Here is a 21,414-nt window from a genome sequence, read left to right on the forward strand (position 1 = left end):
TAAATGACATGCGTCTGCAGCTCTGCCTTGACTTTCATCTCCCTCACTCGGTTTCTCTCTTTGTAACAGACAGAGAGAGTTTTTAGAGGAGAGAGAGGTACATCGGTCCGTTGGTGCATTAGTTTTGGTTTATTTGAGTTGCACCCTTTCCCTTAATTTTCTTATCTAGCCTGCATCTCCTGTTTGTATTGGTACTCGTGTATACACAAACCTCTCTATCTGCCACTGAAGATCTGTTACTTCCCTCCTCTTCAGCCTCCCCTTATCCCCTGCGAGTGCATAAAAGAGCATGAATGACCTGCATGCCTTTTTATTACATGCATGCAACAGAGATTTAGTGTGTATGCTGGCGACACACATGAAAGACACACACAAATCTTCATCCCGCATTGTTTCTTTGTAAGGAATACCAGGACACATTTGCCTACTTTTAAAAAAGGAAGAAACATTATTTTAATGAAACCTCAGGTTGCAGTTCTGTGAGTGTCAAAGTGTGTGTTGACTCAGTCCACAGCATCAAGTGTACATTTATGTTCACAGAGGTCATTTCCATGGTCGACATGCCACCATAATGAGCATCCCTCCCTCGACCATTAGGTACCCCCCCCCTAATTACACTTTATCTCGTTCAGTGAGGCTCATGGGACGTTTAGGCCAAAATGAGCTCGGTTTGGAAAGCTTAAACCCTTTTGAACATTTATTTATCTACAGGGTTTTCAGGCCTGCTGCAAAAGAGGATTCAGACAGTAAATGCTGTTTTGCAGAGGGCACACCTGGGAGTGGTCACGCAACCGACTTAGACTTGACATTCGTATAAGTGTAACAGCATTATTTTGTTTTTGTTTTTTGTTATTACTCACTAATGATAATCTGAGCTGATTCTAAGTGAACTGATGTGCAAGCTGTCCTGTATTGTGATGATGATGTGGCGCAGCTACAGAAAACTACAGAATTCCTCACGGGAGCAGATGCTTTCCGGGTTATTCTCTTTGATGATCCTTCTGTGTCTGGGTGGTAATGGTGGTGTGTATAACCACTGAATCACCACTGAATGCACTTCAACTCTGTCTGGGTCTTGGCTGTACAAGATAAAGATCAGGGCAAAGATAACATGTAGGCACTCCCAGTCAGCTTTGAGAATGTTAACGGTTTTACAGACTTGATTTTTTTTTTATGATGCAGTAGTTCTGGCTCTGAGTCAACAAGTTCTCAAATTTAAAATATGTGCTTTAAGCAACGTCTTGTATTGACTTTAACCACTCAATACACACCTGTTTTTTTCTCTTTGCAGCTTAACATCTCATTTTCCTGAAGGACAATTACATACCGGTGTACCACACTGCTCAGTACCACACATTCACTGCAACAATGCAGTGGCAGATGTGACCGGTGAAGGTATGTGCGTAGGCTCCCTCCTTTGAACCTGATGATTGGTGGGTGCACAAAACCACTTTCAGATGAGGATCCAGTGGTGAGAACCAAGCCAGATGTAGAAGAAGACCAAAAGTGAGTTAAGCTTTTCTGAAGGTGGGCTGTGGAAGGCTGTAATTGGAATTTAATTTTGATTGTGAAAACCTGCGTGCACCACTAAAGTACAGTATCAACGAAGGTCCTGAAGTCTGGCCCTTCTTTATTACTGAATCTCGAGGCCCCGTTTTGGCATCACATGACTTGATATGGTTGTAAATACACTGTGAAAAAGACATTTTGGAGAGTGGAGCGCTGTGTTTTGTTGAGCCTTTTTGAATCCATTATTCTGCGCCCCCCCTCCCCAAAAAAATATCAAGAAATATCATACTGTATACTGCAAAATGGGACTAAGCTAAGTACATTTCTGTTTAGGTTTGGTTTCTCTATTTTTCTGTTGTTACTGTTGTTATGCTCTGCTTTGGTTTAGGCACAAGAAGCACTTGGTTATGGTTAGGAATGCATCATGGTTTGGCTAAAAATAGTCTACCTGTTTTGGTCGCCACAGTCATGGCTTGAAATGTCCCCAGGTCTCGTTAAAAAACACCCAGTTTTGCTGCCACAAAAACAGGTGGAGATGATCTGCGTTCCTGTGAAATATATAGCCAGCTATGGTTATAAATTAGCAGACCAAAAAAGTGCAAAGTATTTCAAATTTCTACATAAGTACAGTACTTTACTAAATGTGACTTAATGACAATCCATCACTGCAGGTATGGCATCCCTTCTGTTAAAAATAACTGAAAATGGTAATGAAGCCAAATAATACAAGATGCATGCATATAAGCCTACTTCTTTGTCAGTGATAAAATGTAATTAAGAGCTTTAATTCACTCGAGCACTTTCGTTGAGTACAGTTTTGGGGTGGTTGTACTTTCAGCGTTCCAGCAATTTACAATTATGCTTGGAGTGCAATTGTTTTGGTCATACATTTGCCCATAAATCGTGCCATTATACATTATCACTGGTGGCACCATCCATCCATCCATCCATCGACTATCTGAAACTGCCTATCCTTTTCAGGGTCACGGGGTTTGGAGCCTATCCCAGCTGACATTGGGTGATGGAGGGGAACAACCTGGATAAGTCGCAAGTTCATCACAATCGCCAGTTCATTACATTGGTTGCGCCATTGGCCGGAAATGTAGCTGTTTATTTTCAGCCAACTGAGGTAACCACAAATTCTTGTTCACTTTTTCCAACGTAATATTCCACCACTACATCTTTACTTAAAATCAAACATGACTTCTGAGAACTTTATATAACTTTAAGTTATGCCTTTTAATTTGAAAGTCCCGGTCGGAAGTCCCGCCTTTCCGCGTCCCCGCGTTGTTTTGGGAACGTTCGTTCGGTGTCCCGGCGAGCGCGCGCCTGCCTGCCTGTAGCTGCCCGTCATCGCTCGTGCTGACATCACGCGGAGGATTTGCTACAATGTCAAACCCTCAGCAGCAGCAGCAGCGCGAGCTCATGGCTTCCCCGCGCCACGATGAGAAGCACCGCCGCGTCCTGCTGCTCGTCCCCTGAACGCACCACCCTGCACACTCTTCATGGCTTCATCCCACGTCCGCGGACAGGATGCGTTTGAGGTAAAGCGGGTCACTCCGTTCCATCTTTTTATGGCTTAAAAAAAATCCAGACATCGCTTAGCTTTCCGTGCGCGCGTGTGTGTTTGGTGTTAAATTGACGTGTCTGACGTCATGAGGAGACACGGTTTCTGGACGGTGACAGCTTGTTCTCCCCTCGCATCTTCATCCGAAAACTTAACGCTGTCTGTCGGAGGCGATTACGTAATGTGAGTGCGGACAGTGGCGAGCAGATGTTACAGTGGAGCGGCTGTGATGACAAATCTGTGACAGCACGATCCAGACAGCATCATCCAGACCAAGTGTTCTCTGAAACAGCACGAATTTATCCACAGGGACAAGTGCAATTATGCGCCATTGTCACTGGCACAGCTGCAGGGGGATGTTTACCGAAATTATCAATGGAAAAAGTTTCGTTCATTTTTTTTTCCCCTAAAAAGAACAACCTCTATAACATAACTATGTCCTGACACTTCCTCTGTGGGACATTTTGTCTTCCTGAACATTACTTTTATTGTTTTTACATCTAGAGATTTTTTGGGGAAAATCAGTGATGTGTTTATTGACTAATTCAGTGTTATTGGTAAGACATAACAATAAGAAATGCTTATAAGGACTTTTTAATCTCAAAGTCGATATGTTTAACTTTTACTAAATACAGTTTTTAATATATATACACATATAATGTATACATATATATTTCGAACAACTTCCCCTTTATAAAGGGTTTATAATGTAAAAGCAATGAAATATCGAGGATTATGGCAATATCTTACAATTACATACAATTCAAATCAGTATTCACAGCTTTATTCTGTTTTCTTATGTATTATTTGCTGCTAAGCGCATCACAATGTTTTTGACCAAATACCTCAATATCAGTATTACACATTATAGCCCAAAATGACAATTGGTACTATTGGTGCTTTCAGTAAATATTGACACAATGAGATTTTTGATAAATAATCATCAGTCGTATGGATATTATGAAAAGTTTATAAGTTGTAGGAATTGACTTTGGTTATACATTTTCCCAAAAATACTACTGAGGTTATCGCAATTTATTCTTGCCTGGGATTTAAATGAAGAAAGACACGTGTGGTATATTATATATTTGCAACTTTATTCCTGTCAAAATCATTTACATGATGATGTTATGGATGTGCAAAAAATTAAACCGAAATGTATTTTTGTCTGTATCCAACTAAACCACTTAAAAGTTAAAAGTCTTTTGAAATCTCCTGAAAACAGCTTGGGGGATAAAATCAAATATCACATTATTTTTTACCTAATACCTCACTATTGGTGTGGTGACAGTCTGACTATTAGTACAAAATATTAACACAATGAGATTTGTGATAAATAAAGGGCCTGAACAATGTTTTAGGACAAGTAGAGCAGTTTGGTAAGTTCAGAAAATGACATCACTTTATTATAATGTAGCTTTTCTGACCATGGAATAACAATGTTAACACTATATCACCATCTAACGACATCCAAAATTTAAGACGAATAGTCTCATATCATGATAATGATATGATATCATCATGTTCCGCAGCCCTAAGATACACAACTGTTACCAAAACATTCATGTTATTCGTAAAAACAATAAACAAGCCTCCTTAACATCAATCCTTCAATGTCAAGTTAACAGCTAATGTCTCTGCGCCCGGCAGGTCAACGTGAGCGCGTGAGCCAGGTCAGAGGTCATGCTGCGGAGGGAATCTGACTCCCACGGCCTCTTTTCCTCCGGAGAGACATCTGACAATGACTGTGAGGTGAGGTCGTTTATTTATAGCCGTGCTACCTGCGTTACCACAGGAGGGGGTGAATGTGCCTACGACAGAAAAAAGCAGGCTTGGAATCACATTTTGATTTTCACACAGCCGCACATAGATATTAGTTTTTTTCGACAGAGCATCTGTGTTTTCGAGATTAATTGATTTGTGGTTTGGTCTATAAAATCCCAGTTTCATTAAAAAAACAAACAGTAAAATAAGGCAGGAAATCTCAATGTTTGAGACACTAAAAAGGGCATTTGCTTTCATTTTTCTGAATGAGAAATGACCTCAGTGCTAAAACAATGTATTTCTGCCGATCGACTAATCAATTAGTTGACTAATCGTTGCAGCTCTAGACAGAGATTATCCAACTGGAACATCCGGTGGTCGGGACACAAACCACCTTTTTTTTTTGTTAGTTATAGCTCTGATGTTATTTACTTCTATGACTGAGTCACAGGGATTTGTCAGCCCCCGTAACTTAACCATCCTCCACTTTTTGAGCAGCTTGAAAGGCGAGTGGGTGAGTGAAGGTTAAAATCTCGCCACCGACCCGCCGACGGGGGGGACGAAGGACGACTTTTTGCCCGCGACGTGCACAGCTGACGATCGTCTATTCTGATCATTGATGAGTCGCTTTGGTCCTTCTTTTGAGCAAAAAATTGTTGCTGGTTCCTGCTTCTAAATGTAAGGATTTCCTGCTTTTTTAATATCAAATGTGATAGTAAATGAAGATTCTTTGGGATTTTGACAAATAAAGCAACGTGAAGGAGTGAACGATTACTCATGAGAAAGAACTGGCAGATTAATCGATCAGGAAAAGCCAAAAGGAACATCTCCATCTTCACTCTGCACGATTGAACATTATATAAGTTATATTTCCTTTCAACCGACTTTGTTAATGTGCTGCCGGCTGGCGATAAAAGGGACGAGGGAGCTTCTCAGAAGTCAACAGATCACAGTTGTTTACCCTCTCTTTTGTCTTTGTCTCGCTCGTCTCAGATGGGGGCGAGCTGCGGCGAGGTGGATGTAGCGTGTCTGTGCGAGGCCGGTCCCTGTACACTTTATTCAGAAGCACACACGCCTACGCCGGTGAGTGCTCAGGCTTCCCACTTAAGTGTCTGCGGCCGTCCGCTGCTCAGAGTGTTCCTTCATCTGTAATTGTGCTGTAAATACATGCCTTTAACTTCCCCGCTGACCTCGCTGTGTCTCTACCGCAGTCACTGTATGTTCTGTCCATGATGTCCATTGATTAGATTTAATGAACAATTTAACGCCGTGTCTTCTTTCTCCGTCCGCCCAGGACACGCTCCTGTGTGAACACTGTGGTAAAAACAGAGTAATGATAACCAGGTACTCCGAGGGATACGGCACAGAGGTAGGGCTTTTTCATTTTGTATGTGTGTTGGCTTTTATTTTGGCAGGCAGCTGCGATTTTGTAAGCCTGTTTCAAGGTGCCAGCATGTGAGGCAAACATGAGTAATACCTGGGTTCATTTAATCCAGGCTTCAACTGATGGTATGTTTTGACGATGCTACTGATATAATTATGACTCCAAAAAACTAAAAAACTGGAAGTTTCATCTCCCAATATAGTTTTTTTTGTTGGGAAAAGGCAGTTTCTACGGACACAACATTGCACAGAAGTCATGTTACGATTTGAAATAAAATTGGTAGGAGTCTTGTGATATGTTGTCAATGTTTAATGATAAGTGATTGTCAATACCACCTATATAACTGTACGAAGAATGGAGCTACAGCCAGGAGACGATTAGCTAATCCAATAAGGAGCTCGTAATGTGGTTGTAAAACAACAAACAGCTGGTATTGCAGATTTCTGGTAACATTTTATAATAACCATCATTAATAAATGTTGTGTTAATTAAACTTAAGCTGACAGTTATTTTTACTTTCAACAAGCAATCAAATGCTTTTTAAACCATCTATTAAGCAATCGTTTACTGTAAAGTTTCAAGTGATTTTCATGATCCTTTACAACTGTTTAATACATTTAAAGCATTTCATTGTATGTTTACTTAAGATTAATTAACTATAAACTTATCACTTATTAATGATTGATGACTATTTTTAAGTGTTACTGATCTTTTTTCTGAGTGAGCCAGGCTAGTTGTTCCCACTTCCAGTCTTTGTGTCAACTGAAGCTAAGCTAACTGTCTCCTGGGTGCAGCAAAAAATAAACAAATAATAATTAGCATTATTGCCAAAATGTTGAATATCCCTTTGATTGCTTAATTGTAAATACTTAACGTTTGGCCTCAAATTGGTAATTTAAGCAAAAACAAAAATGCAGTGTTCAGAGCTAAAAATTCCACAGTGCAGTCATCCGATACATATGTTTTGTCTGTTTTGTTCATTTAAGCCAAACTTCTCAAATGTTAAATATAATCGAGACACAGACAGTCATTAAATCTTGTTGAAATCAAATACTATTGGTAAAAATGGATGATGTAATAAGTAAAAGTCAGTAAGACTACTTTTGATGCTTGACAATTTTTGAATATTCAAATCTATGAATACATTTTGGTTAGTAACGCTGAGTGTACAGCCCTATTGTCTCTGAAACACAATAACTGTATCATACACAATGAGTCAATGAGGGAGAGTAACTTTCCTCCCTGTGTCTACACAGTGGCCATCAGCTGGCAGTAGCACATGGATGATAGTAATTATATTTGCATGTGAGCGACTAAAGACAACCAGGAAATGGAAAGCGACCACCACATTAGTTGTCTTTGAGCTCATTAGTCATGTGTAGAGGTGTCAGCTGAGTGACGCTCAGTAACAATGGTGGTAACCAAAAGTGACGCATGGAAAAACACTCACACAGAGAAAATGCCATCATCGAGTGTTGTGTTTGGTTCTTAAAAAGAGTGGCGGTCGATGATGACTCACTGGAGGCTTTCACTCAGCAACTGCAAAATAAAAGCTCCCTGTTTAATAAATATGTACGGTGTGTGTGTCTGTTAAAGGCTTTTACATTCTTCGCAAAAAGAAATTATTGGTCATCAAGCATGTCTTTTGATTACATATAGTTCATCTAATCTGTTTGGTTTCCCTGCAGGAGGAGTGCGTTCTGTCCGACCCTCAGGGGGAGAGCGATGCAGATGCTGATATAGAGGACACAGACTGCAGGTTCGATGTGCACACACACACACACACACACACACACATTAACACGTGCACAGTTGCTGTAATTCGCCCTTTGTAGTCACCTGACCTTGTGCCCTTTTAACCCCCGATCGGACTCAGACTCCAGGAGCCGGGTTCTCTCCAGCGAATCAGCTCGCGGCGGCGCAAGCGACCGCGGGTGGCTCGGCAGGACACCACCGAGAGCGAAGACGATGGCGGGCGGAGCCACAGGTCGCACCGCTGGAACCTCAGGCTCAGTCCTGACAGGGCGCACAGCAGGACCATACTGGAGGTAAAAGCGCAGAGATGTAAAGGCTAATTAAACAACTTTAATACAACAGAGAGGCCTGAGAGGAGAGATTATGAGCTTTTAAGCAGGGCTGCCAGAAGAAATAGAATTTAGAATTCCAAGGAAAGATATCATTTTTACTTTTGGACATTTGGAACAAAATTCAATGTGTGTTTTCATGTGGTGGCTCTTTAAGTGTAAATATACCTCAGGTGAGATAATATTTTGTTAGGTGATATCCAATATCTCGTCTCTTTCCTTTCTGTCCTCCAGGAGAGCATATCACAGGTCCGGCCACTGGTCATCTGCCGGCCAAACGTCGAGGGGCAGAAGAGTCCGGCGGAGGTTCCCCGAGGCTCCAGGTGTCTCACGTCCCTGTGGCCGTCCTCCGTCCCCCTCCCTCTCATCCTCCTCCTCCTGCTGCCCCTCTCCCTCTCCCTCGTCATCGTCATCGTGTCTTTCTTTCTCCCGTGGGCCAGAGCTTGACCCGGCGTTTACCTTTTTTTTTGTTTCTTTTTTTCCCCAAGAGGACAGTTTCATTCCAAAACTCCTACATTGTAGTGGATAGCACAAAGCAGCGGCAAAAATATGTTGTTTTACGCAAACATAGTGGACTAGCTTAAAGGGACAGTTCACCAAAGAATCAGAAATGCGCAGCTTTCTTCTGACCTGCAGGGCTATCCATGTATCTAGATGGTTTTGATGCGAGTTGCTGAGTTTTGGAGATGTCTCTTGACCTGGTGACTCAAGATCAAACACTGACTTTTGTTTTGAGCAGTTCCATGAACGGAGAACAATCCACAGTAGCTGGATGATCAGAACGACAGTTAAAAGGAAACATAATGGATTTTTTTTGTTTTTTGGTGAACTGTCCCTTTAAAAGATTTCCCTCTGTATTTTAGAGTTACGTTGTGTTTTCTCCTTCCGGAATATACTGAAACACATCATGGACAGATTACAAACAGCTTGACTTTTTAGGGGGCCGCTATCCTTTTTTAGGGGTTTGATGAGAACCATCAGAGGCTCACGTTCCAGCCTCCCTGACCATTTTACATCCAGAACCCTGCTCGAGCTGTAAAACAACATCGACTCAGAGCTTTTTGCCTCATAAAATCTCACCTTCCGTCTCACTTTTCTCACCCCCTCGTTGGTATAAATAGACCTCTCGTCTTGCTCCTTATTCTAACGAGCCACAGGAGTGATACGTGGGGGGGTGGGTGGTGTTGGTGGGGGGGGGGTTTCAGGGCTGCGCAGGTAACACTCAGAAAGGAAAAAATAGCAGGCTCGATAGGAAAATGTGGAAAGAAATAAAAAAAAAAAAAAAGAAAAAAAGATGAAGCTGCTAAACTATGCAATTCTCCCATTTCCTACCGCGGCATCTTGACTTGCTGTGTCCTATTTCCTCGGCACTGTCGTCACCTTTCTTGGCCCTCGCCCTTTATCTCTTGAATGAAAACACTTTTACGAATGCAGGGACTTCTAAAATAGAGCATGATCTAATTTTAAAAGCAATAGCAGGGAGAGATCAGATACAGCCGCCCGTCGTGTATAATCCACAGCACATCTGTTGGTTTAATAAAGTCGGGTTACATGTATTACTTTACTCGCTGCAGATTGATTTAGAAACAGGTGGATCCTTCTTCTTCTTTCTTTTTTTTTTTCTTTCCTGGCTTCACTCGTGTATGTTTTTTAGTGAAAAATAAGCCGACCTCAAGATAGTAGGAGCTTTAGTGAAACTTAATTATCTTAAAGCAATTTAGACATTACTGTCATGTTTAATAATATTTAAGTTGTTTTCTATTTATGAATTATTATTTAAGAAAAAAAAAGTAAGCTAGACAATCAGTCACGCTACTTGTTCCAATGGGGAGTAACTGGACAAAGCCATTGTGTTGTGGCTCTTCTGTACTATGTGTTTGATGTTATGCTGTTTTTGTATGTTTTTAAAGTTTTTTTTTTTTTTTTCGCATCACACCGAAGTTTGCTTGCATCCTTGTAGAGAAATGTTTTTCTGATTTCAAATTTTAGGTTGTACTGTATGATATGGCACCATGTTGCTGCCAAGGCAGGAAAAAGAAAAACGGATCGACGTCACTTTATAACGTGAACGTTTTATTGTTATATTGTTTATTCGACAATTGTTATAGCAACATTTCAGATTATAATATAAGAAAAAAAAAACTTTATAATGAATAACTTTATAACAATATATTTATCAAAAAATATATTTGTCTTTGCTTCTATAACGTCAAAATATGTTTTTATAACATTACATTATCTTCAAATATTTAACTTTATAACAAGATGAATAGTACATCATTATAACAATTACTGATCTTGTTATCATATGATATAACATCAAATTATTGTTTATAACATGGCAGTATCATGGTATAATGTGAAATGTTTCAAGTTATCACCTTTTAACCTGAAATAGTTTTATTGTTATGGCAAGATGAATAGCATATTGTTATAACAAGTCTATACCATGTTATATAACAAGTTATAATGTTAAAATATGAGGCGTTTTAGGTTATAAAAAAAAGTTATAACATAAAGTGTTTCATGTTATAACAAGGTATAGAGTATATGTTATAACTACAACTCTTTATGTTGTTATAACATAAAACATTTCTTAGTATAATGTGACAACTTATATTAGTATAACATGACAATATCTTTTTATATCATGAAATGTTTTATGTCATCACGATGTAACATGAAACATTCAATGATACAACAAGATGAATAGTGTATTGTTGAAACAGTATACTATTCACAATTCATGTTATAACTTAATTATAACAAAAACACTTCAAGTTGCAACATAACTTACATTGTGCTACAATTTATGTATTAGCACAACAAACAATAAACAATAAATTTTGTTTTCATCTTTCATGGTGTTTATCTTTGATAATATAACATCAAAGTATGCTTTATAGCATGCCTGTTGTTATAACGTGAAATGCTTCACGTCATCACGTCATAACATTAAACATTTCGTTTTAAAACAAGACCGATCGCATATGGTCAACAACATGTAACAAAGTTTCTCGATAGGGCGTAAGACGCTTGTTTTTTGTAATCATGTGAAAATATCTTGTCATAATGGGAAGACACATTTTCACACTGTAATGTGATACTGATCCGTTTTTTTTTCCTTCTGTTGTGGCACTGATGGGCTTCCGTAGTACGAGTTATTTTATTAATGTTTAATAGCCTTTTCCTTCTCCATCAGCCTGTTGTGTTGCCTGTCTTAAATCTTACATTGTACTTCCACGTTGGTTTGGTACGTTCACCTCTGTGTTTCTTGGGGCCATAGAAGTTCAATAAAACTAGATTGTATTTTGACAAAAAAAAGCTTCCTTACTTTTGAATACAGCAGCAGTGAAAGAAAACAACATCTCAACATGTCAAACTACTAGCCACTAAGAATATTAGCATTCACATGACTTTAAACAAAAGGAGTGACGGCTTTGCTTCTTCTTCTTCTTCCCTGGTGATGAAGAAGAAGAAAATGCAGTATAGGGCCTCATGTCCCGGCAGTGTTAGCTGCTCTTGAGGAAAGGGCCTTGGGGGGCTGGAGGGGTGTAGGGTTGGAGGAGGGGGGTGGGGGGTCCCATAACGAGGTTAGCGCTCTTCACTCTCTCCTCCTCTCACTGCGTGCGTCGCCATGGCAACAATCAGCACTGCAGAGGAAACAGACTTTTCATAAGTACATTGTGAGCTGCTGCCCAGAGCGAAACGCTGACTGTACACTGTGAACTCGGCAAACATCTGCACATCTGTACACAGACATCTGTTCACTTCGTTAATGTTTCGCTGAGCGGGACCCCCAGAAGAGTTAGTTTCGAGTCGCCTATTTTTTTTTATTGCTAAATATCCGGTGGAGGTGTGCGGAGGCTGTGTACATCATGACTTTTCCTCCTGTAAAAAGCTTTCACCAACATGCAGCGACACACGCAGAAATGATTTAGATCAGAACGTCTCGAAATGTACAAACGTTTGGCTCAAGGTCTCAATTTATTTAAATGCATTCGACTTTGCTTTCTGCGTGGGGTTGAATAGCGGTCTGACTCACTTGCCTTGTCTGCCTGTTTGAGCCTCCCTGTATGTATGTATGTATGAATGTATATACAGTGAGCATGTGTGTGTGTGTGAGTGTGTGTGTGTGTGTGTGTGTGTGTGTGTGTGAAGCCTCACACGTGAATGGCTGTGAAAAGAGCACAGTCATTGTGTCCTCAGGTAGGAGTGTGTTTTGTTGCCCACCCGTTTCATTTCCAACTCACCCACTCACAGTGCTTCAACTTCAAAGCATCTCAATAGAAACTCGCCCTGTATTATCGATATTGATAAATCAAAGGGCTGTTATTGAACAGCATTTGGAAGGCGAGATCAAAATTTACCTCAAAGTTAATGGGCCTGAGTTGAATTTGTATTTGGTCTTTGAGCAAGCAACTGCGCACCTTAAGCCTGGTTATAAAACTCTCAATCATATCTTAGATTTATTCAGCAACTACGGCAAGTAATCATGGCCATAGGTGAAAATCCCAATATACATGGATGAGAATGGCGATCAAGTCAATTTACAGACGTACCTACATTTACAAACAACTGCTAAAGATTAATTTATTGCTAACTGCAATTTTTGGGGATTATCGTATCACTCCAGATGCTACACCAATTTCCCTGTTTAGGTTCAATCCAATTCAGTAAATTGTTAGATTTAAAGGTCCAGCATGTAGGATTTAGCGGCATCTAGTGGTGAGGTTGCATAACACAATCCTCACCTCCCTTTGCCCTACAGTGGTTCCTAAAAAACGCAAAAAAACAACAACAACAAAAAAATTGTGAAAGACCTCCCTCCAGAGTCAGTGTTTGGTTTGTCCATTTTGGCGAAACTGAAAAACATGGCGTTGCAACATGGCGGACCCCAGGGAAGAGGCCCCGCCCCTTCTGTAGATATAAATGTTTGATTCTAAGGTAAGGAAACGGAACAGTTTTTGGTTTCAGGTGATTATTTACAAATAAACCTTAATCCATAATCATGAATATTATGTTTGATTTCTGCCAATAAATCCTCCTCAATCCTACACACTGGACCTTTAAAAGGCAGCGCATTAGTGAGGATTTACGAAACAAACTGTTGTGGATTAACAACCCATGCAACCCAATCCACTTACCATTTGAACAATGTGGTAACACAAGGAGACTGCATATTTGTGATGGGCCATTGTCAGCTACTTGTAACCAGTGAAACTGCTCTATAGGTCAAGGTTACAAAGCGAACCAGCCGTTTGCTTATCTGTCGGCACCAAAGGGGACAGGTGTAAATGGTGTTGTTTTGTTGCCCCCTTGGCCTCCTCCTTCCCCTCAAGCCTCTCAATCCTTGACCCAGATTCCACTGTTTTGGACGTGGAGGAGCAATGTGACCCTCTTGGCATTTAATACTGATCCCACAGTCATATGGTCCAGAATAAAGATGCCAAGGCCCCTCGAGATGTCTTGGTTCACAGAGTTGGATGGGCAGAGATCCAGCTGCCTCCAGGTCTAGAATATTCCCTTGTTTATTCCTTGCTTGCAATCTTTACAGTTAGCAACACGCGGACTGTGGAGGTGACTGCTGCAGGGAGAAACTGCAAAATGGGATAAGTTTTTAAAAATGATAAATTGCATGGCCTTTGTATAGTGTATGACAAAAAATATAAAACTCAAAAACAGACAGCAGTTAGGACATTAGGATGCTGTCCAGAAGTAAAAAAAAAAAAAAAAAAAAAAAAAAGTCATGCATTTAGCTCATCAACCCCACGAACCTTTGTTATGTCTTAGACAGCCAGAGCCGTCTGGAATTTCTATTACCTCGTGACATAGTACACTGAAAATAGCAGCTTGTTTGGTCATGGGCCGCCCGTCATACCACTGTGGATGTTTGAGACATTCACTTACAGTTGGAGTAGAGAGACACGGGAGGAGCAACAGACAACGCAGCTGCTGTCTGCAGACAGTGAAAGAGGTAAAGGTCCTTGTAACAGCCACAGCAACATCCAAAACAGAGAACCAAGAACAGATTCTTAGTGGATCTACATCATTTTCTCTGAGCAATTTTTTCTTCATAAACAGTGCAAAAAAAAGTAAGTGATCTCACGGTTTTGAGGGATTAAGGGGGATCAGTGCAGCAGATTAGAGTGATACTGGACAGTAATGGCAGTAGCTAATCCGTACTCCAAGGAGTGGGAGGAATGGAAGAGAGGGATGGAGGAGAACAGGAGCAGGAGATGGCGGGAGAGGGTGAGCCGTTGGGCGAATGTGGAGGTGAGCGATGAGGAGGAGGAAGAGGAGGATGATGGGCAGGAGGCAGAGAGCAAGGGCTGTCGGGAAGAAGAGGTGAGCACAGATGAGGAAGAGGGAAAAAATGTAGATATGGGGTTAGAGACGGAGGAAGAAGGAGAAAATGAGGCGGGAAGGGGGATTGAGGTGGTCGAAAAGGGAGATGAGGAGGAAGACAGGGAGGCGATAGAAGTGGATGATAATGTGGATGAGGAAGAAGTGGAAGAAAATGCGATGGAGAGGGAGTTTGAGGTAGTGGATGAGAAAGACGAGGAACTGAAAAAACAAGAAGAGATTAAGGAGAGCAAAAATAAGGATGAGGAGGAAGACAGCGACATGAAGAATGCTAAAGAAGCGGCGGAAGAAGAAGAAGAGATAGTGAATGAGGCAGAGAGGGAGGTTGAGGAGATCAAGGAGGTCGGTGCTGTGGAGGAGAATGAAGAAACGGAAGAAGAGCATGTAGAGGAAGTGGAGAAGGAAGCAGAGGAACTGAGGGAAGAAGGGGAAAAGATTCAGGAGAACAGAGAGAGGGATAAGGAAGACAGTGACACAAAGGAAGCTAAAGAAATGGGGGAAGAGGAAGGAGAAGGAGAGAAGGAGGTGCAGGAGTGCAAGGGGGTGGATGAAGAGGAGGAGAAGGGAGAAATGGAAGCAGAAGACATGGAGGAAGAGAATGAGATGGGGCGGGAGGTTCAAGCATGTGGGGAGGTTGAGGAAAAGGAAGTGAAGGTAGCAGAAGAAGCGGAGGATGAGCAGGAAGGAGAACAGGGGTTTGATCGCGACGTGAGGTGGGACGTGGAGAAGGATAGACTGGACAGTGAAAAAGAGCAGGTTGAGGAAGAAGATGATGAGGAAGAGGAGCATCAGGAACAGGATGAAACTGGACATTGCCTGGCGGAGCAGTTCAGAGAACAGTTGAGAACTGAGGATGAGAGCATTCGGCAAAATCAAGAAAGTACAAGCCGAGAAGAGGATGAGGTCGATGCGGGAGAGGACTTCCCAGATTCATTTGAATCTGAAAATGAAGATTCTGACTTCACGGGATCTGATTATGATTATTACAACTTCCAAAGGCTGCAGGACGAAGAGAGAGCTGTTGAGGAACAATATAAGCATCTTGAGGAATTGGAGGATCCTGCCGGTAAGTCGTGGAGGAGTGAAAATAGCCTTTCAGAGAGAAAAGAACAGGAAGATGAATGTGACAAGCTAACAGGTGAGGAAGAAACGGCCACAGAATCTTTGACGACTCAAGACAAAGCGTTTCAAGATGATCATGAGAAGCTTGAAGAGGACGAGTCTACAGACGACGAGGCAGCAGCACTCTCAGCGGACGACGACGAAGACAACAATGACGAAGATGTGGTGAAGATTTACTACAAAAAAGCCTACCTCACAGATGCATTCAGCACCTTGACGGAGTTCAGGAGCTCATCCCTTCTCACTGATCTTACTCTGAGCACAGAGGACAGGAAGAGTTTCCACGTACACTCCCTTGTCCTGGCAGCTGTCAGCTCACTTATCCGAGAAAGTCTGAGCAGATGCAATGTGGAAAACGAAAGAGAAGAAGTTAGAGGAGTCCACAGGTGGTCCTTGTCTCTGGGTCCGGAGGTGGATCATGTTGGATTAGAGGCAGTCGTGGAGTTTGCCTACATTGGTCTCATATCGTGTCTGAACAAGGATACTGTCAACCAGATTAGGGCTGCAGCTCAAACGCTGGGTGCCCCCAGGGTGCTCGATCTCTGCAAGGAGGAAGAGGAAAAGTCCAAAAAAGCAGGAGGGCAAAAGAAAGAGGAAAGACGGTCAGCTGCAGATCAAATGATGATCAGTCTCCAGTCCATCAAACAGCTGTGGAGGGACAGAGTGGGCTGTGACGTCGTTCTGGAAGCTCTTGGAGGATCATTTCATGGTGAGTAGAACATCACTGCGATCTACAATTAAACAATTAAAAGTCAACAGAATAAATGTTGATGGCAATATGTTGGAACTTTTCATGTCTTTATGTTGTAACAATGGTTCAATTTTGATCTTGTGACAAGACTGTGTTTTTGCTTTGGTTAGGTTTAGGCAAAAAAATGAAAAAAAAAAAACAACCGACTTGGTAAGGGTAAGGGAAAGATCATGTTTTAGCTTAAAACAACAGGAGATGTCTTGACCTCCTGTCCAACGTATCTGGTTTTTGTTAATTCAAAAAAAGGCTGGAGATGTCCCAACATCCTGTCAAAAATACACAGCTTTCACCACAAACATGGAGGCAGATGTCCCGACTTCGTGTTGAAAATATATGTTTTTGTTGTTGCCACAAACATGGCAGGAGATATCGTGACTTGCCATTTCAAATATCCAGTTTTTGATGCCAAACATGATGGGAGATCTCCATGTCAAGAGCTCTTAAAAAATACCCTGTGATGTTGCCACAATCACATCTGGAAATGTCCCACTTTTAAAAAATACCCGGTTTTGTCACCACAAAAATGGAAACAGATTTCCTGTCATCATTATCAGATTCTTGCTGCCACAAACACAAAAAAGGGAGATGCCAGGACTTTCCATCAAAAATGCTCAGTTTTGTCACACAAAAACGACAGGAGATATCCTGACGTGTCATAGAAATTATGTAGTTTTTAATACCTCCTTAAAAATACCTTCTTTGCTGCCAGAAACACGTCTGGAGACACGCCCAACTTCCTGTCAAAAACGCCCAGTTTTATCACTACAAACACGGCCAAACATACGTTCCAAATACATATACCAAATACTAATCTACAATGCCTTATGGAAAGATTTCCCATGATATATGTAAAAATTACCGTGCAGTTACCGTGTGTTTAAACTGTACTTACCACCATCCTCCCTTCAGTCCACAGAGTCATGCTGGCGGTGTGCAGTGACTTCTTCCGTGGCATGTTCACCTTGGGGATGAAAGAGTCCCTTCAGCCTGTTGTGACCCTTCCCTTCCTACTGGCGTCAGAGCTGCAGGTTCTGATTGACTGCTCCTACAGCGGGGCGCTCCCCCTCAGCTGGAGCTGTGTCTTCGAGATCACCACCACCGCTCTCCAGCTCCAGTACCAACCTGCCCTCTCCTTGTGCCTTACCTTCCTGCAACAAGAAATAAATCCTCACTCCTGCCTCGATGTTGCATCTTTCGCTGAGGCCTATGAGATGGTCCATCTTCTTGAGGTTGCGGAAGATTTTGTTTTGCGGCAGTTCCAAAGGGTGGCGCGCACGTCCAAGTTCAAAGACCTGCCAGCCAAGCAGCTCCTGAGGTACCTGAACAGTCACTCGCTCTGTGTTCCATCTGAGCTTGTTGTATTCAAAGCAGTAGTGGCATGGATTCAAGCAAAGCCAAAGAAAAGGCTGAGGCTTGCTAAAGAACTAATGAAAACCATCCACTTTCCCCTGATGACTTTTAAAGAATTCAAAGAGGTACAATCTATGAACATGTGGTCTGATCACAGCCTGGCAGAGCTCTATGAAGCAGTTTTTGAGGATTTCTGTGCCAACGAAACTCCACCGCAGAGTCAATGCCGCATCTATCTGCCGAAGGAGAGTCTGGTCTTGGTTGGAGGTGACCAGACCTTTGAGGACTTGGGCAGCCGCAGCATCAGCAGAGAACTCTGGTTCGGGAATTCCTTACAGAACCACACAGGGATTAGAAAGGCCATGGAGTGGAGGAGATTGGGAGAGATGCCGGATCCGGCGAGGTTCAGTCATGAGGTGGCTGTACTTGAAGGACAACTTTACGTGTTTGGAGGCAAGAAGTATTACGGTACCAGCGACACACTAAATTCTGTCTGCAGGTGAGAGAGGGTAATCGTGGATCTCACCTAAACAAAACCATTTACAGTTTTGAAGGCATGATTCATTGTCTCTACCCTTGTCTCATTTTACCATTCTTTGTAGGTATGACCCCGTTCGAAACAGCTGGGAGAGCCTAGCTGAAATGCAGGAGAAGAGATTCTCTTTCTCCGTGGTTGTGCTGGATGGAAAGATATATGCAATCGGTGGTAATTCTGACCTGGACTATATAGAGGGTGTGGAATGCTACTGCCCAATTGCAAACTCTTGGAGGTACGTTGGAAGGGATATTGATATTTAAAAGTGTATAACAACTAACAACTGAGAGGTGTGTGGGCAGTAATTGTTTGCTCAATGCATTTGCTCAAATAAATGTTGGCAATGTTTCTGCAAACCAGACATGTTGTAACTGTACATTTATTTAGGTTCTCTTTTCAAGTTTATCTTCTGACTTTGGGCACAAAAGACACTGTGTGACTGTTGACAACATCATGTTTTGGCATAAAATACATGTCTTCGTCACCACAAACATGGCTGTAGATTTACCAGGTCTCATACAAAACAATCAATTTGGTTGCCACAAACACGACATCACCAAAAATATCCAGTAGTGTCACACTTACAAATGTTGAACCGCAGTACCGAACTGTGGTCGCTGGCTTCCGGCTTCATCTGTAACTCCATTTACTGAGGCGCCTGGACTGGTTTGTTGACCAGACATTATAATTTGCTTGGTAAAAACTTTACATTAACATAAATCAGTCACTGTGGAAAAATTCAACATTGTTTACATCTGACACTCAGTGTACACAGAAAGCTGACTGTCCAGAATCCTGTCCTGACACAAAAATGACTAAAAATATGCTTTAAAGAAAATTAACTTTGGGTTATTGACAGGCTGAAGATTAAGTGTTGATTAGCTGGGATTAGGGGAGGACAGATAGGTGATAAAAGGGTTTTGGCAGGGCAAGATACAGGCCACCACTAAGCCTTAGCTAGAAACCTGAGAGGGCTAGCTGGTGATTGAATACCCCAAGGTGATGAAAGGACAGAATAAGTGTGAACAGCAACGCAGATTATCATCAGCCACTACAACCTGTTCTGCAAATACTAAATTATGTGAGTGTCTCAGACTGAACTGGTTTTACATTTTCAGATATCAAATGTCTTTTCCCCTTTCAGCTTCGCCTGCCCCTTGGATCTGCCTCTGAGTGCCCATGTAGCAAAAGTTTTACATGGACAGATCTTTGTCTCCGGTGGGCTGAGCAGCAACGACCAATGTCTTGCTTCCATGTTCCTGTACCACCCAGAGACAGGAAGCAATTACCTGGCAAACATGACTGAACCACGAGCTCATCACTGCATGGAGACCCTGGGTGATTGTCTTTACGTAGCAGGTGGAATCACCATGGGCAATCTCATAAATTTTGTTGACCAGCTAGCTTGCGAGGTGTATAATCCAGAGTTAGACTCGTGGACCGCCTTCACATATCTGCCAATGCCACATGTAGGAGCAGGAGGTGCTGTTTTGGAGGGAAAGTTTTATGTGCTTGGTGGATACACCCAGGATGACTACAGTGACACAAAGTTGGTCCATCGTTACGATCCCACCACACAGAGATGGGAGAACATGGGCAAGATGCCTGGACCGAACAATGACATCCGTGCATGTCTGCTGCGTTTGCCACCACACTTCCGATTGTAAGACATATCTGGTGACATACACCAACACAACTGTTTTTATGGTAACACTTTTGCAAGTCCCAAAAGTTCATGGTAAGTAGGTGGGAAAAAGAAATATATTTGAAATGCGATGTTCTTTGAAATTACCCCCAACCTACCACAATAACTACCTCAGAATTGGTTGGGAATTAGCCCAATATAGTTAAGTTATTTTTTCAACAAGCATCAATTAATAGCAATATCAATAGCAGGTAGTTCTGAAACTTCCACTTGGTTTCTGACTAGCTTTCTGCTGATAGCTACATTTTGATTATCTATACATTTCTGCATATCCCTTCAGAAGGCAACTACATTGAAGTGAGTTGCTGCTGCTTGATTTCCAAGCATTGCAACTTTTAGAAAGAGGGGAATTTGTTCCTTGATTCTTGATGATGAAGTTGTGTTTGTTAGTATTTAGCAATTGATGGTGGCAAAAAAAGGAAATTGAGGAAAACTGGAAGTTTGGACTGATCTGCTAAAATTACAGAAATCAATTGGTCAACTAAACTTGTTGGAAATGAACAACTCACTTTAATTCAGTGGCTTAAAAAGGGGAACTTAAGCAGAGACCAATTTGATGTTTTCTCAAGTGTAATGAAATCAAAACATTTCGAGGTTATTATGGTAAATAGTGGTTAATTTAAAAAAGTTTCAAATATGTTACTTGGTAATTACCACATACTTACCATCAAATTTGGGTACCTGTAAAAGTAAAATTTTACCATTGTTTTGTATAAGTTTAATAGTTATTAATGGTGCAATTGGCCATTCTGGAGGAAACTACTTGATATTTGATTGATTAATTGTTGATGCTTTGGATTGTGGATGAGGCCATCCACCAGCCATAAGTGTGAACAATCAACAGTCACCCATCATCCACATTGCATCTTTATTTCTACTGCATGTTAGCTACAGTGGTATTTTTGTTATTTAGCAAACATTGTTTGTCGGTGGGGTAAAGATGTATGTCTCAGCAACTTGACAGCTTTTTCATGATTAATGTATCTTGCATAGTATGTAGGATATGTGCGTAATGTTATGCATTTTGGTGATGCACTGGATATTCCAAATTATAAATGGTATTCAGAAGGTGCTTTGGTAAAACTAAGACGTCAGATTTTCAAAACCAAACATTGTACAAATATTTTTTACATGCTTTACTGCAATAACCAACAATGAACACAGGAGGGAGCTGCTCATACTCTATTTTCTTTGCTTTTAGAGGCAGGGTGAACACAGGTTGACATTGCAGGAGGTGCAGAGAGCAGTGTTCAGTCACCAGAGAAAGAAGAAGAGAT

General features: G+C 41.5%; 2 protein-coding genes across 2 annotated transcripts; both read left to right on the plus strand.

Annotated features, from left to right (window-relative positions):
* The first annotated feature begins 1,402 nt into the window (after positions 1-1,402).
* On the plus strand, positions 1,403-11,168 carry si:ch211-63p21.1. The gene is made up of 9 exons (XM_037112172.1): positions 1,403-1,506; positions 2,491-2,638; positions 2,761-3,053; positions 4,727-4,828; positions 5,834-5,923; positions 6,135-6,209; positions 7,913-7,983; positions 8,101-8,272; positions 8,543-11,168. Exons 4-9 carry the CDS (start codon positions 4,760-4,762, stop codon positions 8,753-8,755), a joined length of 690 nt encoding a protein of 229 aa, XP_036968067.1. The 5' UTR covers positions 1,403-1,506; positions 2,491-2,638; positions 2,761-3,053; positions 4,727-4,759; the 3' UTR covers positions 8,756-11,168.
* A 2,762-nt stretch (positions 11,169-13,930) lies between these two features.
* On the plus strand, positions 13,931-21,278 carry LOC119027163. The gene is made up of 4 exons (XM_037112097.1): positions 13,931-16,505; positions 17,457-18,396; positions 18,500-18,667; positions 19,577-21,278. The coding sequence occupies exons 1-4, from the start codon at positions 14,474-14,476 to the stop codon at positions 20,097-20,099; spliced, it is 3,663 nt and encodes a 1,220-aa protein (XP_036967992.1). The 5' UTR covers positions 13,931-14,473; the 3' UTR covers positions 20,100-21,278.
* The last annotated feature ends 136 nt before the right edge of the window (positions 21,279-21,414 follow it).

This window comes from Acanthopagrus latus, chromosome 10 (assembly GCF_904848185.1).
Source record: "Acanthopagrus latus isolate v.2019 chromosome 10, fAcaLat1.1, whole genome shotgun sequence".
In the NCBI taxonomy this organism is placed as follows: Eukaryota; Metazoa; Chordata; class Actinopteri; order Spariformes; family Sparidae; genus Acanthopagrus; species Acanthopagrus latus.